The sequence below is a fragment of the Orycteropus afer genome, unplaced genomic scaffold (genome assembly GCF_000298275.1).
Source record: "Orycteropus afer afer isolate SDZICR_OR568_19922 unplaced genomic scaffold, OryAfe1.0 scaffold00067, whole genome shotgun sequence".
Classification (NCBI taxonomy): domain Eukaryota; kingdom Metazoa; phylum Chordata; class Mammalia; order Tubulidentata; family Orycteropodidae; genus Orycteropus; species Orycteropus afer.
Genome location: NW_006921654.1, coordinates 3,046,594 through 3,059,345, shown reverse-complemented (window position 1 = coordinate 3,059,345; position 12,752 = coordinate 3,046,594). Strand labels below are relative to the sequence as shown.

The 12,752-nt window shown below is 55.4% G+C and overlaps 1 protein-coding gene across 1 annotated transcript; it reads right to left on the bottom strand.

The window, feature by feature from the left end:
- Positions 1 to 4,434: 4,434 nt before the first annotated feature.
- CMTM3 (CKLF like MARVEL transmembrane domain containing 3) lies at positions 4,435 to 12,750 on the bottom strand (the record flags this gene model as incomplete). The annotated part of the gene is made up of 5 exons (XM_042780879.1): positions 4,435 to 4,463; positions 7,329 to 7,488; positions 7,806 to 7,901; positions 8,926 to 9,081; positions 12,697 to 12,750. Coding segments are annotated over 5 exons (495 nt in total), but the record flags the coding sequence as incomplete, so codon positions are not given.
- Positions 12,751 to 12,752: the final 2 nt, after the last annotated feature.

Sequence of the window (12,752 nt, the reverse complement as noted above, 5' to 3'; positions counted from 1 at the left end):
TCCATAAACATAACAGGAAAAAAAAAATACAAACCCACTAGCCCATGAGTTTAAAGCAATGGCTACTTGCCTAGAATCAAGTCTAGATTATGGATGGTGTATCTGCTTCACAGGGTTAGTGAGCATCTTGTCACCTTTTTTTTTTTTTTTTTTTTGAATGTCAACACTTTAATTCGGGTGATGTAGTAAGTGGACACTGAGGTGGCCCAGTTTTGTTGGGATGTACGATACACAGTGCCCAGACGGGCTGCAATTACGGTGTTAACGTGCCCTGGTCTTGGGATAGCTGTCAGAACCTTTATAGTTCTAATTTGTGAGTAAGAACTTGTCTAAACTGCCGTCCTCACCTTTGTTGCTGGGGTTCAGGGTGAAGCCTAGAGTTTCTTTTCATAATTATGCCTCAGAGGAGAGAAAGTGTCCAATGACATTCTGATAACGGCCTGTATGGGACTCGTAATAGTCTGAAAATACCCAATCTGAGTCATGTTTGGATGACGCTGTTGACAGTCAGCAGGAAACAGCCTTTTATCGGGAAAGCAACCCAAAGGAATGGTCAGGAAAATGAGGACAGTGGAGGGAGCTGCTTGTGGGAGGCAGGTCCAGCCCTGGCTGGCGGCTGCTTCCATGCACGGGCCCGGCTTTGCCTTCCTGCTTTGGCCAGGATCAGTGGGAGGGCTGGGACCCTGTTACCTTCTCTGCAGAGGGGAGGCAGGCAGGTACCCAGGGCTTGAAGGGAGAGCTGGCGCCAAGGGCTGTGGGAGGCTGGTTCCTGGGGATGGGCCAGTGCCAGCACCTGGGACACCTCCCACCACCTGTTTCCAGCTCTTTTGAACCATAACCCATTTAAAAGGGCCAATCCTGCCCCACAGTGAAAGCTATTTGGATGAAATCAGTGCTTTTCATAACTTGGTTTTGTTTGATGTGGTTCCCTCTAAGAGAATGCTAGGGATTGAAAATATTGTTGTATATGTTGAATTTTGTAGGCATTCAGGAACCCATGGCAAAAACAGGAAACTATTTATTATAGGTATGACTGTATTTACCATCCCCCCAGTAGGAAATGCTGTCTGTGTGTATTTTAAGACAAACTGTAATCACTTCACCTTTGTGCCTTCCGTGTGTCACACTCCTGTCAATTACGGGACTGAGGGGAGGTGGACATCTGAGTAAACCAGAGAACACTATTTCTGTAGCATTCCTGGAGATCATGCCCTTTGAGCAGTGCGGGTTTGGGGGTTTGGCCATTCCCCTGGATTTCATCTGTATTTTTGAAAAGAAAAACAAACCGGCTGTTCCTGTCTCCTCCCCCCCGGCCTCCTCCCCACTTACTGAAATAGTCTGGGGGGGCGGTCTATTTCTGTGAAATAAGTACTAATCAGTGGACGGGCATTTGGCATTTCTGAACCATGGGCTCATTTTGAAGTACCCACCACTCACCCAGAGCAGTTAACAGAAAGTGGTTCCAACACAGGAAATAAGAAAAGACCACCACCAGTGCTCTGCCTGCCCCTTCTTGGGTTTAAAATGCTGAAGAGCCTACCTGGCTCTCTCCCTGGTTGTTGCAGGCTGGTGACCAGAAGGGTGTTCTCTGGGCCTCCCCCTCCTGAACCAGATGGGCTCCCGAGAGGGCCTCAGCTGGTCCCTAGGGCTCTCTTGCCTCTCAGATATCTTTCAGATTGGCTCAGGGACACTCCGGACCAGCTCCGTGGCCCTTTCTAGGCTTGGCCTGAATCAAGTAGACCATGCTGTGAGCAGCCTGACCGTACGGAGGCACAGATAACACTAATGCTGCTCCCCTTGCTGTCCCACCCCAGTAGGAGGGAGGCCGATGGTTACATCTGCTCAAGAGAAATCGAGGGGGCTAGCTGAGCTGTCGCCAGTGAAGGGAAGGCGTTGTGGCGGCGTGCATTGTAGCATTTGGTTCTTTTTGTCCTTTGGAAGGGTCTGAATATGTAGTTATTTTATAACAAAGGCAGTCAAGTCAGGTGGCTGAGTAGTAACTTTCCAGTATAATGGTTACTCATGCCTAGTGGCACTTTGGGGGTACGTGTTCTGTTACTATTTTGCTTCTGAAGTCCTTTATTTGTTTTGGGCTCTGGGCCTTCTGAGGTGCCCCCATCTGTAAATGTTGTACAGCCCCTCCCCCTTCTCAAACGTGACACTAGTGCCCTGGTGGGGGGGTGGGGACTGTCCATGTGGAGGGGTTTGGGGGCCTCCAAGGCTTCCTTCCTGTTGGTCCCCAACAGCAAAGCCTCACACCACCCTCAGTCTCCCCTTTAATTCCCTTTGAAGGACCAATTTTTCATGGTACTTGTCCTGCTTGTTTTCATAGCGTTCAAATCTGTATTTTTGTATGTAGAGGGAAATAATTTTCTCAGCACTAATCATAATGAGTATTGTATTAAATTGTCATGAAGGAGTTCTTGTTTAATAAATGAACATGTAAAAAACGTCACTCGCGCTCCTCCTTTCTCATGCTCACTCACCTGCCACCGTCCTGAAAGCACACGCTTGTTATGTGAGGGTGAACGGAGACGCAGCTCATGGGACAGGACAAAGTGATAGTCAGCATCACAACTGTGCTAGGGCTGGCGAGGTGGAGGAGCAGCACGTGCCTCTGGGCTTCTGCGCATTCGACGTCCATCTGTCCGGCCGCACCCCTCACCTCATCCCATTGCCTGGGCCTAATGCCGACTGCCTGCTGGGTTGCAGTTCTTGAGGTCCCTGGTGCACCAGTTTCCTAAGTGCAGAGCCCCAGGTTCTGGTTACCCAGGGGCCACCACGGGACGGTGCCCTGATCTTCCACCAGGGGCTATGGTGACCTGGCAAGTTACCTGACCTTCCCTAACGGAACTGAGAGGAATCAGTAAGAGAACATGTCAGATGCCCAGCCCAGAGCAAGTACTCCTGGGTTATTGCTAAAATCTAAAGCTAGTTTGGGCTGAAGGCTAAAAGTAGTCCTGATACCGTGTGGTTACCAGATTTTGACACAAAGAATGTATACATACGTTATACAGGTTTTGCGAACCATGCAACCCCTTCCGCATCAGTTTCCTGTGCATACTATGCATGTTATATGTGTGTGTGTGTTATTTACATGGGTGCATTATATGCGAAAAATATTCCTTCAGGTGGGGTCAGATGTTTCTCTCTCTCTCACACACACCCCTCCGAAGCAGGCAGGCTTCAGGTGGGGTCAGATGTTTCTCTCTCTCTCACACACACCCCTCCGAAGCAGGCAGGCTTCAGGTGGGGTCAGATGTCTCTCTCTCTCACACACCCCCCTCCGAAGCAGGCAGGCTTCAGGTGGGGTCAGATGTCTCTCTCTCTCACACACCCCCCTCCGAAGCAGGCAGGCTTCAGGTGGGGTCAGATGTCTCTCTCTCACACACCCCTCTGAAGCAGGCAGGCAGTCCCATTTAATCCCGTATGCCTTTCTCAGGGTGGGAAATTCATATGCGAGAGACGAACATGGTTACAAATGCCCAAAACCCAGGGCCCAAACCCTGGCTCATTCACAGGCCTCTTGGATCACAGGAAATGCCTTTTAAAAAGCTACTTTTGTATAAAAAATTATATAAAGATCCCACTAAGGATACAAACACAGTATAAATCCGTTGGACACAGAAGACCGGTCTCATCTCCACAAAGTGGTCAGAAGACCTGCTCTGGTGTCTAGTACACTGTCCTGAGTGCCCCGAGGACCTCTCCCTCAGGACCTGGCCCTGCCGTGACACCACCTGGTACCCTCAGTCTTGTGCACCCACCTGGTCAGCTAGTCTATGAGCTTTTCTTTGAAACAGTCGTAGACCCACCCTTTCCTAGATGATAAGGCTTCAAGAAGGAAGACATGCTCCTTGAGCTCAACTCTTGGAAGGATCACTCTCAGCTAAATGCCTGGCTGAACAGATGGACCAAATGCAGACAGACATCAGGAGCCACTGGTGCCTGGCGGCTCGGCCCTGCCGAGAATTCTGTCTTACTTGTTCCTACCTGTGAACAGACCAGCCTCCTGCTCCACCTTGCAGCATGAGGCGCTCACTGTGACAGGAGGTTATAAGGCTCCACCTGACACCAGGAGCTGAGCAGTGGCAAAAGCTCGAGGCTTTGCTTCCTTGAGTTTGTCTTTGGCAGAGAGGTTAAATGGTGTAAGGTCCAAGAGATGGAAACGGATGAGGGGTCGAATATGCAATGCCTTTGGGTGCAGAGCGGTTAAATAGCGCTAAACCAAGGGGTGCAGTCTTGTGTCCTGGATTCTGGAACATACACCTGGAGGCTGTGGGGAGGCCCACTCTGTCAGCATCTCCTGCTGCTACTGGGGAAGTTGCGGCCTCCGTCCAGCACGGTGTCCCCTGGCCATGCTGCCGGCAGCTCAGGCAGGACATGCAAGAGTGAAGGCCCGGGTGGCTCAGTTTGCCAGGAACGGCCGGGCCTTCAGTCGGAGTCAGAGTCGGAATTCTCTTCTGAAAGGAAAGCAAAGAGGATGCTTGGCGGTGTTGCCAGGGCACTGGTGCCCAGGAATGGTCTCTGGGGAAAGCACAGAAAGCCAGGTTGTTGGCAGGCGCCCTGGGCTCAGGCCTCTCCTGCAGACAACTGCTTGGCGTGAGGGCAGCTACAGGCTGTGCCAGCCTCCATGCCCAGGACCCTCCACAGGCAGTCCTTTCACTGCCAGGTGGGGGTGGGGGTGGCAGGCTGCCACTCCAGACTGAAGTCCTGCAGCCCCCACAAGTCTCCCTGTTGTTCACGTAAGGGGTTCAGAGCTGCACAGATGTACCTTGACTCCATCTCTTCCCTCACTTTGGTGGACAAGGTGGGCCTACACTTTAGAGATAGCTATTGTCCAGAACATGAGAATATGTGGAAAAATCCAAAAGCCTGTTTTTAGCTGTTTTCCACTTTCTGTCCCCTCCCCATCTTTATATTGTGTCCAGAAATAATTTTATGTTGTTACAGGGCTGCCCGTGAGGTGTAACAGAAGGTTCCTGAAAACTCTGTGCTGGAGAGTTCTCTAGAGAACTGTCACACACTGCCACCCCAGTAACCGATCCCCCCGCCCTACTGCCGTTTTCTGATGATCACCTCTTCAGCCTCTCTGTCTCTTAGAACCCTATCAGCCCTCATGGTAAGCTTGGGACAGGGGCTGGTGGAGCACCTGGGAGTCCCTTCATGCCTGGAGAAACCTCACAAACCCTGATTCCTCCCCTCACGCCTGTACCAACATCTAGCCTGGTGAGATTTTAATATATTCAGTACCCACTAGATTAAAAACAAAAACCCCTCTACCATCTCGTCTATTCTGACTCAGTGACCCTGTAGGACAGAGTAGAACTGCCACACAGGATTCCCAAGGCTATAAATCTTTACGGAAGCAGACTGCCTCATCTTTCTCCTGCAGAACAGCTGGAGGGTTCAAACTGCTGACCTTTTGGTGAGCAGCCAAATGTTTAACGATTGTGCCACCAGGGCTCCCAGACAACTGGTAGCAGGTTGCACAGGCCTAAAGAAAGTGTCTGGGAGCGTTTAACCCCTGATTTGCTGCAGAGCAGGAAAAGGTAAGCTTCATTCATTTGTGGCAGAGGAATGGTTTCTGGGGCTCGCAGATTCTGCGGCTCCAGAAGTCCAGCTGTTAGGAAACCGCTGGTTCAGAAACTACCTGGGTGGGGCCCGCCTAAGGGCAACAGGTACATTACAGGAACGGGCCCAGCTCCTTGCAGGGCCTTCGCTCTGCCCTTGTCTACCTGCTCAGCCTTGTGTGACTGCTGGCCCTGCCCTGCAGCACCCGTCCCAGAGAAGCATGGCACCTGGACAGGCACCCTGCTCTTTGGAATCCGTCGTCCTCCTCCCTCCACCCACCCCATCAACACCCAGCTCTAGGACACCACACCAGCCTCCAGCCAGGCTGGCACCCCGTTCGCAGCCATTTTGCTGCTGTGATTTCTGCCCCATCTGGGAGGCCTTCCCTGACATCTCTCCAGGCATATATCCCACGGTGTACAGAACCACTGTCCATTTCTGGTTCTACCTCCTGCCTGGCCTGTGAGCTCCCCGAGGGAAGGTGGCCCGGCCTTGCCCATCGGCTGATCCCTGGGTACCCAGCCCAGGCCAGTCCCAGCAGGTGTCAAGTTCAACAGCTGCTGGCATGGGGCCTGGGGACACCGCACTGGGTCAGTTTGGCACTGCAGACAGACAGCTGCCTCATCCAGTTGCAAGGAGCCTGCTGAGGTCTGAGCTGGAGGCCAACAATGGTGGCTGCCTCACCATTCTGAACCTCCCAGGGGGTGAGGCAGGGAAATGGCCAATAGGCTAGAGAGATGGGAAGCCAGGTGCTCTGTCCCGGGTCAGCTCCTGTCTCCTTTTCAGCCTGCACCAGCTCTGCTCTTCCTGTCCCTCGGGGTGGGGACCTCCCCAGGCAGGAACCTAGGCCTGTGGCTGTGGAAAAGCTGGAGGGACACCACAGCCTCCAAACTAGCTGTGGTCCCTCCTCATCCACCTCTGCAGAGGCCATCGCATGCCCCAGCCAGTGCAGGCCACAGCATCCCGAGGACGTGACACGGTGTGGCTGTGTTGTCACAGGTGAAAAAGCCAACCCCCTCACTTTCAGTCCTGACCTTGTTTAAGCCAGTAGTGGGCATGGCAGCCATGCTGAGCTGGTGAACAAGGGTGGCTTGGGGGGCCGGAACACTGCACTCCTTGGAAGTGAAAATGAAACAAGCTCGAGCCTGCCTGACTTTGGCTGCGTGTTGCCAACAAGGATACAGTGTGGTTCCCACAGGCTGGTAAGACTGCTGGGGGAGCTGGTGCGGTGGGCAGGTGACTCCTGGGGACAGGAGTACTGAAGTTGTGACTGGGGGCTTATAGGGGAGAGTTTCACAGAGGAGGTGATGAGCCCTCAGGGTGGGTGGCTATGCCCTCGCCTTGTCCTTCCTGGAAAGGCTGAGGCCCCAGGAGCCTGTTCACCCCAAGCGGACTGGTTTTATGATCAGTGACCATGAATGGATATGAGCACTGGGGTGGAAAAACACTTCCTGCCCAAGGGGGAGAGGAAATGCTCCCACCCCAACTCCGGGAACCCACTGTCCCCAAGGGAGGATGGGGCTGCAGAAGCAGCCCTGGCAGCAGTCTGGTTCCCCGGTTTCAGAGTGGTTAGGGGTCTGGTGGCTTAGTGCCTAAGGCACTTGACTGCTAACCAGAGGCCGGAGGTTCAGACACACCAGCCACTCCTCGGAAGGAAGGTTGGGCAATCTACTTCTGTAGAGATACGGCCCCAGAAACCCAAGGAGGGGTCGCTATGAATCGGGTCTGACTCAACGCAGGGAGAGTTGACCTACCTACTGCTCTGTCACCTTCTGCTGGCCAATTTGGGAGGGGGCATCCGGTTCCTGCCTGGGTCTCATCCGTGGAGTCCCCTTGTTTGAGGAATTTGGCCACGTCGTTGAAGATCAAGTAGAAGTCAATTGCGAACACGATGGTGGCAAAGAAGCCAAACACCTGTGGAGCACGGCAGATGGGGTGGTGACCAGGGTGCCAAGCACAGGTAGATGGGGCACCTGGGGAGGCGCCGCCCCAGCCGCACAGCCCACTTCTTGTCTGCCTGGATACGAAGCTTAGCTTGGTGGGCACAGACCACCCTAAGGAGTGAGAAATGGGAAAATGTGCTGAGGTCTGCATTAGGGGAGGGAGCAGGGCCCGGCAGGGAAAGAACGTGCCCAGGTTGCAACCAAATGGGTACACTGAGCGGTACCTGGGCTGCAGGAGGCAGAGATGGGGGGCATTCATTGCGTAATCTCTTCCCAGAGGCTACTCACCCCGGCCGCTTTGGAGGCTCCGTCAGAGTATTTGGTGACGGCCGTGATGGAGATGGCGAAGTAAATGAGAGCTGCCGTGACACAGCGCAGGAAGTCCTGGGCCGAGGGAGACAGAGGGACATTGCGTGAGGAGGGGGCCGGTGGGAGCCAAGGCAGGAGAGAGTGGTTCAGAAGGGCACTGGGGTGGCAGAGGAGTGTGGGCCTGGCAAGTTGGTCACACACCTGGCCCCCAGGCCCAAGATCCATGGCTCCCACCCTCTCTGGGCCCCCCCCCCCCCCCCCCCCGTCTCCTGACTCTCATTTTAGTCCTGTTCTGATGGCTGCCAGCAGCTGACGCTGCCCTGTCCCTGGTCCACTGTCCCCAACAAGGTATGGTCCAGACTACAGTGTCTAGCTTGCCCTAGGGCTTGGCTCCACTCAGGAGCCAGGTAGAGGTTGGAGCCCATTACGTGCTCCTTTCTGGCCCTCCAGTGCGGCACCTGTGGCAGATCCATTTGTGTTACGGTTTCTGCCTGCCCATCTCTAAATGGGGCAGAAGGTGGAGCCCTTCTCAGGCAGGTGGGAGAATGCTGGACATGAACTCAAGAGACTGGGTTTCAAGTCCAACTTCGCTGTCCCTTCTCCGTGCCTAATTTCATTCAGCAAAGTCCACTGGCCGGGCTCTGGGCTCTGATAAAATGAAGCCAGGACTGCCAGCCGGCTATGTGCTGGATAAACCCTGAAAGTCCTCAGTTAACCCGCCCGGCCCATGTGGAAATGGCTTGCATTCCTGCGGCTGAGGCGCTTGCCTAGCAGGCTCAGTGGGGGAAAAGGTAGCGCCACCTGGTGGCCAGGGGCGAAAGGGCTGTCTCTGGGTTGCCATCTCACTGAAGGCTGGGGAGGTATAGCCACTTGCTCTGGTCGTGTGGATGGTGAATGGCAGGGCTGGTTTTTCTGAAGCCAGGTTTCTCTCCACCTGGCTCTAACCAACTGCAAACAGCACCTCCAGCCACTGAAGAAAGGGTCTGGGGTGAAAGGGAACAAAATGCACTCTGGCTTCTTCCTCCGACCACTGGAGCCTCTGGTTCCCTGCCCATGGGCTGGGCAGCCAACCCCTTCCTTTTGGGGCCCCAGCCCTCACCATCATGGGCCAGCACAAGCCCTGCCACTTGTCATTCAGCTGCATGGCATCAGCAAAGAGGAAGAAGAGGGCCAGCAGGAACTCCAGCAAGGGTGCCGTGAGGAAGGTGGACGCAGAGGACGCCACGTAGCAGACGAAGGTGATGAAGGAGAGACCCTGGGGGGAGGGAGTGGGCAGGACCGGCGTCAGAGCATCTGCAGGGCCCCTTACCCAGTGCTCCCAGGAGCAGGCCCTACAGGCAGGAATACCGGAGGGGGCTGAGGGCCCAGGAGGAAGCAACCTGCCCCAAGTCCCGCAGCTCGTGAGCAGCAGTCAGCATAGGCTCCCAGTCGTGGGGCCCGAGGACCCCTGTAAGTGCTGGGCTGCTAACCCAAAAGGTTGGTGGTTTGAACCCACCCAGCAGCTCCACGGAGAAAGACCTGGTCATCTGCTCCCATAAAGACTCAGCCGAGAAAACCCTATGGGACAGTTCTCTGTCACATGGGCTTGCTCTGAGTTTAAATGGACTCAACTGCATTTAACAACATGAGAACCAGGCTCTCCTAGTACTTCCGGGTGTGGCTCGGAGTCCACACCCCACTCCAGCTCACGGACCCAATCAGGAAGCCTCAACTCCTATCCCTCACCCCAGCAGGTAGCAGAAACCACCCAACCCAGTGGCGTCCAAAGGGACAAATCAAAGTCAAGCAGGGTCAGGGGAGCCCAGGAAACAGAATCCAGTTTCAAAAAGTAACATCCAACACCTCGGATTTGTGCTTTGCATGGATGTACAAAACAAAACCAGTTGAACTTTTAATTAATGATATACATGCTGAAGCGATGAGAGTTGAAATGTACTTTTGTCTGTAATTTATTTTGAATGCACCAAAAAAATGGATTGATGGATAGATGGACATGTGATAAAGCAAATCGAATAATGTTGATGTAGGAGTCTTGGTGGTTCAGATGGGCTTGGCAGCTAACCAAAATGTTGGTGGTTTGAGGCTACCCAGAGACACCTTGAAAGAAAGGCCTGAAAAATCTACTTCTGAAAAATCAGCATTGGAAACCCTATGGAGCACAGTTCTCTGACAGATATGGGGTTGCCATGGGGCCAGATGACTCCATGACAGCTGGTAAACAACTGCACTGCCTAAGTTGTGGGTATGAGTCAATCTTTCACCTTTTTTGGATTTCGACAGTTTTCATACCAGTAAGAGAAAGCATCCAGGAGGACGCACTCCCTGGACACCTTGGCCCCCTGCATCATCTGGTCAGCCTCTGTGAAAGATGCTTTAGCCCTTCAGGGTGCACCGTCGAATTCCACTTCTGGGAGTTTAGTAATTCACAAGGGGCAGGAGGAACTACAGGAATCAAAATGTCCCCTGCAGCCCTGTCCGCAGCACAGGAAGGGTGGAAGCGACTGATGGCCGGAGGACGCTGAGGCCCCTCGCAGTTCTGAAGGTGTGTGGGAAGGGCTCCACCTTCTGCCCCATTTGGAGATGGGCAGGCCAAGGTGACGGTTCCTCTGTGCCAGTGCCCGCTGAGAGGTGTGGGAATCTCCTTTGATCCTCACAACCACCCACGGGCCAGGCGCTGCTCACAGCCCCACTTTACAGATAAGAAGACTGAGCTTTGCTGTGACATGAAAGAGGGGCATCAGAATTTGAACCAAGGGCTGGCTGACCCCACAGCTGGAGTTTTTAAGCAACCCTACCCTGGGGGTGCTGGTGGAGGCCTTCAACTTCCTGGTTCCTGTCTCTGGCTGGGTGTGAGCACGTTCAAGGCTGAGGTACACAGAGTGGGGTCCAGAGGCGGGGTGAGCAGTGGCAGGAGGGGAAGCCACCTTGGCTCAGAAGGCCCCAGAGGGGCCCCAGATGCCCTACAGGTGGCACTGTGGCTGCTTCAGACAAAAGAACTTCAGGAATGCCAGGGCTCCAGGGCCCCCTTCCTCTGTCCTGACCATGGCTGTGGGGTAGCTGGGCTCTCCTTGTCCAAATGGGAAGCTAAGGCCCAGAGGGGTTAACAGGTTGCCAGGGCCTCCCAGGAAAGCAAAGCCGGGGGACCCTAAACTTCCAGTCCACAGCTCCTGTACAACTTCCTGTGTTGAGAGCTGTTCCTACGTCCCTCCCCTCACCCCTACCAGCCTGACTCTGGAGATTCCCCTCTCATTTCCTGATTCCTGCTGGTGGCTTCCTCCCCCTTTCTATCCATGCCAGCCTCCCCAACTTGCTTGGGGGGTAGAGGCTGGGGAGATGACCAGGGAGGCAGGAGTAACTAGGACAGCTCCTCTTGAGCCCATTGCCCCCACATTTTCTTCCCCCTTCCTCATCCTCCTAGACCTAGATTCCTGGCCCGTTAGCTAGACCAAGGGCTTGCTCTATGTTCTGGGCAGCATCCTCTCCACCCAGGAAGTGGTCTTGGTGAAGCTGGGGTCCCCAGTGGACAGGAGATCCAAGCTTCTTCCCAAACTAGGCCCCATCAGTCTCCCAGGTGGATTTGAGGCAGCCCCCCAAAAAAGCTTCAGGGTTCAGGCTGTGAGTCCTGGGCCCTGTCCCTTCACCTGGGAGTTGGACAGGTGCTGGACTCTTGGCTGACTCCAAGGGCAGAAGAGGTTATAGGACCACCTCTTGCCATCTACTCTAGGAGGTAAAGGGATTGGGGGCAGAATCGTCTTTGCTCCTCCTGGCCCCACGCCCAACTCCTCGCTCTCAGTCGGATCTTAAACTGGCCTATCAAACCCCCTAGACTTCACCTCTCTGCAAAGGGGGCTCAGGACAGGTATTGTAAAGGTGCTGGGGGCTTTAAGCAAGTGGCCGCCCAGTGCTTCCCCTAATCGTGTCTGCTCGCCTGCAAGGCCTCTTCCTCCTCCACCCCAGCAAGCCCAGCGCCAACCCTCTACTCCACAGGCGGACAGTGCGGGAGTTTTCGGAGTGTTGGGAGGACAAAGGCGGCCAAAAGGCCGGGGGTGGAGGGGGATGCAGAGGGAAGGAGGAAGGAGCTCTTGCAGGGCGCGAGGAGCGAAGGGTGGAGGAAGAATGAAGTCACCCGCTGGGGGCCGTTCCCGTCCCTCTGCCGCCGCGACGCTGCCTGCAGAACCGCCCGGGCCTCGCCTAACCCCGAGGGTCCCCATCCCACTCTACCAAGCCCTCCACCCGCCCAGCTGGTCAAGCTTCCCTCTGGCGGGAGGTCCCTGAGGCGCAGCAGTCTCCGCCCCGCAGCTCCGGGTCGGTGCTCCTTGCTCCCAGGAAAACGAAGAGTGGACCCCACCCCGGCTCACTGAGAGCCGAAGGCGCTGATTCACTCCGGGGCCCACCCAGAGGGTGGCGGGCGGGCGCGCGAAGCACGGCGTCCGCGGCTGAGGCCAGGAGAGGCCAGAGGCGCAGTCCGGCCTCGAGGGTCACACTGCGCCGGCGGCGGGAACCCATTCCCCTTGCCGGATCCCCTCGGGCTTCCCTGCGGCCCCCCAACCTGGGACAATCGGGTTCAAGAAGCGCGGGAAGGTCTGTGTTCGGGGCCCTCCTCGCCACTGCCTGGTGATCTGAGCCTCAGTGAACCCGTCCGAAACTCGGGGAAGTTTCTCCAACGCTGGGAGCTCCGAACAGGAGTCGGCCGAGCGGGGCGCAGGGGCGCGACGTGCTCAGACCGCTGCACCGCCCACTGGGACCTAAGGCCCACCTCGACCTCCACTTTATGGAGAAGCGCGGTGGCGCCACGCGGGCCCGGCCGGAAGGGTCCCAGGCGGCTTTCCGGAGTGCGCGCTCCCCGCGGCAGGGCCCCCGCCGCACTCACCGATTCGGCCAGCAGGAGGCAGCCTTTGCGCGAGCAGAGGAAGGCGCGCGCCGGCA